The sequence below is a fragment of the Cynara cardunculus genome (assembly GCF_001531365.2).
Source record: "Cynara cardunculus var. scolymus isolate 2C chromosome LG 8, CcrdV1, whole genome shotgun sequence".
Classification (NCBI taxonomy): Eukaryota; Viridiplantae; Streptophyta; class Magnoliopsida; order Asterales; family Asteraceae; genus Cynara; species Cynara cardunculus.
The window spans coordinates 6,906,344-6,911,677 of NC_037535.1; the positions used below are offsets into that span (position 1 = coordinate 6,906,344).

Genomic DNA, 5,334 nt, shown 5'->3' on the forward strand with positions numbered 1-5,334 from the left:
TTCAACCGCTATTTATAGGTGAATTCATTGCATTAGCTACTTGTTATTCTTGTTCTCAAAAGTGTACTCTTATGAGAGTTTAACACCTCATTTTTGAGGATAAGAGAATCTTGACACCTCATGCTTAATATAAAGGAATCTTGACACATCATGCTTCTAGCTCTTTTGTCATGCTTCCACATCATGAATTTTGCCAACACATGCTTCTAGCCTTGACAACTCATAACTAGCTTGCTTTGTCATGCTTAGTAGACTTGCTTTGTCATCAAATAGCTAGCGAACACATACTTCTAACCCTTACAACTCATCACTTCAGGTTTGATTTCTCATGTTTTGCCTTGTAAGCTACTTGTAGACTACTTGTAAGCCACTTGCCTTGAATATATGATAATTTGATAGATGATACAGCTGCTGGCACCTTTTTAGAGTACTTAAATTCCTCATAATATTTGTATTTAAGGCTTAAAACATTGTAATTAACAAATAAGAAACTAGGGTGTTACAGGTAGCCTCATGCAAGTGACATTGGATATACACTTGAATCATGCACAAATCACAAGCAGATTACATTTGTAGGTCCGTCCATTAATAAGACAAACTCCATTCAGAACATCATCCAAACATGATAAACATATAAGAATGAAAAGGTGTTGTAACAGAAGTAAACTGGATCGAAATGATGAGGTACAAACAAATAAAGATGAAATTTAAGAGCATTATAGGGTAACATAAAGGACCGTGAAGGTGTTGCAAAAAATTTAACCTGGATTGAGATGATGATGATGTGCGAACATAATTAGGGGATAAATACAATGGGAGCATTTCTACTTTTTACCTTCGCCAGTGAGACAACTGGAACCTGGAAATGGAATTATGTACTAAATAGAGAACAGAAAATCTTGCCTGTTTGTAGCGTCGGACATATTTGCTCCTCTTTGGGGTTGAGAACAGAAGTTTGGGAGTTTTATCACCAGGAAAGAAAGGATCTTGTCCATAGATCCTGAAAATAGGGCAGCAACCACCACTTCCATCAAAGTCAGGAATCATCCGGATAATCACACAATCCAAAGTGAGTGCCCTGTCCAGTGGTGGCCATTCTGTAGCCACATTCCTCCTTGATACATACTGTAAGTACCTCAGCTGAGAAGGTAGAGGATTCAGTGGCGAAAAGAAGTGTAACAGTTCACGAGGAGCTTGCTTATACACCATGTCCAGGGTCTTGTCTTCCCGAGTGTAATGCTTTCGGTAAATCAAGAGTGCAGCCAGCATGAAAGCCAAAACTGGCCAACCACCCTGTTCACAGTGCATCAGAAGAATATTTTGCTGCCCAAGCGAGAGCCAGCTTTCACTTGATCTTAGGAAATGGTGGATAACCTCCATTGCAAGCAATGGGCAATCTTCATATTGCCGAGGATAGTCCATAATGGTCATGTCATAGTCGGCCAAAGCAGAGGCAATTTGGCTTGATTCTCCCTTGTGAAAATTAAATATCAGGATCGAAGCATCGGGGTAATAGTCCTTAAGCTGACCAACAGTGTTTCCCACATAGCTTTTATAATTTTCTTGTTCCCATGCATTGGCAGTAAAACAGCAATCGAAAACTAAACGCAAAATAGGCAAACCATCAATCATCAAACCGGGAAAACCCAAGCTCACAAAAAAAAACTCAACACACATCAAATACATAGAAGAGAATAGGTTCTAAAACAGAAGATGCTTGCATCCAGGTGACAATTTAACACATAATGTATCATTTTATGTTACATATTAAAAGAATAACAAATTAAAAACAAGCCTCCACAATTCCACACAATATTATATCATACTCTTGTTTTAGAACACGAATTATATTCTATTACAACGAAAAATCCAAAATCTAGGGCTAGAGGGCCTAGATGGGAAAGTGATAACTTAGTTAGGTTGAGTATGCATAAATCGAACACCCACCTCTAATGATCATCAGCAGCTTTGTCTAAATTAATTTAAAAACGGGAACAACCTATAGTTGAAAAATGGAGCCACAGATATCTGCGATATTTGGTTTATATAAATCAGTAGACATGAATTTTACATATACCAATGATGACAAGAAGGTTCCTCAACACATACCTACCGCAATTTCCCTCATCTTGGTGAGAAGAACGATACTTCCGAAAATTAATACTAAGCAGTTTGCTGCTGTGTCCTTCTACTTACAAGAACAAATCAGAACGACAAACTAGAACCAGATAACTCAGTATTGATACATCTACTTGTGGCATAACTGTACTACCCAAAAAAATCATGTTTTCCAAACAAAGAGAACTGAAACCATACAAAATTCAGATAGAACAAAATCATGAAGGAAGGAATGAAGGAAGAGAGAAAGAAAGAGATTACCATAGACTCTCTCGGAAATCTCGAGAAGTCCATCAGGCGGTTTCTTATAAAACAATTTCCGTAACAATGCCATTGGAAAGAATCAGTGATCCTGAAACAGAAACCCTAAAAGGGGTAAAAGCAGCAACCACCAAATAGCGTGTGTATCTATGTATATAGATATAGATACGTGTTGGTAATACCCTTGTGTTCGTGTGAGGTGAATCTATGGCGGTTGATTCTGAATGGGTTGTTGGAAGACAAGGAAAATGAGCTGAGTTGCAGTTATACGTCAGACCTCAACGTGTACAGCGCTGTTGTTTGACATCAGTATTCATATTCTTGACACATGTTAAAATTGCATTAATAAATGCATTGTCCTCGTGTTACCCTTTTTTTTATTTTTTTTTTATTTTTTTTTTCTTTTATAAATGGATCCATCATCATCCCTGTCAATCCAATGCCACCAGGATACAACACAAAATTTTCATCCTCATTTCATATTTACCGGTTACTCTTACGCAAACGAATGAAAATAAAAATGATAAGCTGGTTTAATCTGAAATGACAATTTAGGTGAAGTTTGGTTTGCAAAATGTGTTTGATGGAGGGAATATGTTAAATTTGAAGGAATTGGAATAGAATGTTATCAGGTCTGACTATCTGTTTGGTTGACAGACATCGGAATGAAATCTGTTTGTTTGGTTCACAGAATGTAGCTTTAGAATTTGAATGAAATATTTGTAAATGACCAAAATACATTTTTTTTTAAATTTAAATTTTTTAAAAACTAAAATATTTTAATAAAATAATTATTTAATATGTAAAACAATATAAAAAATGCACAACCCAAATATAACCATAAAGCCAAATGACGTTATTAGTCGGTGGTGGTCCGGAGTGGTTCAGATGCTGGTGGTCGGCAGTGGTTCAGATCGATGGTGGTTCGTGGCTGTTCAGATAGAGGTGGTTCAAATAGATGGTGGTTCAGATTGGCGGTGGCGCTGGTGGTTCATATCAGTGATTGTTCAAATCGGCGGTGTCCGGCGGTGATTCAGATCGGTGGTAGTCGTCGGTGGTCAGTAGTGGCTCAAATCGGTGGTGGGTCGTGGTGCTTCAAATGGTGGTGTTCGGATGTGGTATAGATCGGCGGTGATTCAGATTGATGGTAGTCGGCAGTGGTTCAGATCAATGGTGGTCCGTGGTGGTTCAAATGGCGGTAATTGGCGGTGGTTCAGATGGCGGTAATTGACGGTGATTCAGATCGACGGTGGATCAGATCACTGGTGATTCAGATCGGTGGTCGGCGGTGGTTCAGATCAGGGTGGTCGATGGTGGTTCAGATGGTGATGGTCGGCGGTGGTTCAAATGGCGATGGTCGAAGGTGGTCGACGATTGTCATATTGGGTTTTATGAGATTTGGGTATATTGGGTTAAGGGCATATATAGTATTACAAAAAATAGAGAATTCCATTGCATTAAAATATCGTGTAGTTGTTAAGAAATGTTAAATTCTTTTATTTGTGGAATTTGTAAGATTTTGAAGATTCCATCAAACGAGGGAATGAAATTTTAGTTAATGACATTCATCATTTCAATTCTTTCAGATTCCTTTAGAACCTGCCAACCAAACGCCCCTTTAAACTTCTGTAGAAATAAATCAATTATATTATATAAAATAGTTATTTTTATTTTCAGTTCCGTTTATTATTGTTTAATATCACAAACCAAACATCCCTTACATTATGTTCTCAATCTGGGGAGAAATGAAAGAAAATGGATGAAAAATAAAGGAATGGAGAATAATTTTTTATTTCTGTTCTTGAAAAGGAATGAAAAAGAAAAAAAATCATGTTCTTGAACAGGAGGAAGATATTATTTTTACAAATATACCTTTTGAAAATATATAATTTATAATGAAATTGTGGGTAATTTTGTAATTTTAATAATTTTTTAAGGGTTTTAAGGGTGTTTGGGATTGCTTATTTGAAACAACTTATGTTTTTCTACAAAAGTGTTTATCAACTTATGATAAGTTAGAATAGTTTAACTTCTTCAAAAACTTCTTATTATCAATTTGGCACCGGTATAAGTTATTTATCCAAACACTTAAAAGTGTTTATTACCGGTGTCACACCGGAATAAGTCAATACGTTGTTTTTACAAGCAATTCCAAACACCCTCTTAGTTTCCTTTCCCTTTCTCTCACATTTAGAAGGAAAATTTTATAAGGAAACTTATCATTATTTTAGGGTGTGTTTGGGATTGCTTATTTGAAACAACTTATTCTTTTCTACAAAATCACTTATCAACTTATTATAAGTCGGAAGGGTTTAACTTCTTCAAAAACTCTTCATTACCGGTTTGACACCGGTATAAGTTGTTTATCTAAACCCTCAAAAGTGATTATTACCGGTACCATACCGGAATAAGTCAATAGTTATTTTTATAAGCAATCCCAACACCCCCTTAATTCCTTTTTTTTCCTTTCTCCTAAAAAAGTTTCGAGAACACGATTTATTTTTGCTTTCCTCCCTTTTCCCTCATTTTTTTTTCTTTTTCTTTCCTTCGTACAAAAGGTTTCAAATACACAACGTTAAGGAACAAACAAAAATATTAAAATTGAGGTTGTTACACAAATCCACCACCGCCGCTCCAGTCGATCACCAATAGAGATGGCCAAACGTAACCGGCCCGGCCCATAACTGACGGAGGCCCGGAACCGAGCCCGGCTCAAGACCGTAACCGACCGGGACCGGTGGTAACCGGTTATGGACCAGCGGTTACAAACCGGTTATTGTTTTTTAGAAAATCTTGGACCGGAACCGGCTACGAAACCGGTTATGGGCCTGGCCCGGCCCAGCCCGACCCGGCCCGGTCAACGCAAAAAGTCAAAACGTATTTATAAAGTGTATTCTTAAATGTATATAACAAAACATATTTATAAAATTAAACGTATATAACAAAACGTATTTA

General features: G+C 37.0%; 1 protein-coding gene across 17 annotated transcripts in view; it reads right to left on the bottom strand.

Moving 5' to 3' along the window:
- Positions 1-2,549, bottom strand: part of LOC112516553 (formin-like protein 13) — a 24,131-nt gene extending 21,582 nt beyond the window's left edge. For 12 of the 17 annotated variants that reach the window (XM_025123649.1, XM_025123650.1, XM_025123648.1 and 9 more), the window contains exons 1-2: positions 2,380-2,549; positions 904-1,601 (exon numbers count right to left, since the gene is read on the bottom strand). In XM_025123649.1, the coding sequence (XP_024979417.1) occupies positions 904-1,601; positions 2,380-2,452 (771 nt within the window). In that variant the 5' untranslated portion in view covers positions 2,453-2,549. Of the gene's footprint in view, positions 1-903; positions 1,602-1,947; positions 2,029-2,109 lie in introns of all 17 variants that reach the window. The other 5 variants (XM_025123656.1, XM_025123652.1, XM_025123655.1 and 2 more) reach the window with 5 other exon arrangements.
- Positions 2,550-5,334: the final 2,785 nt, after the last annotated feature.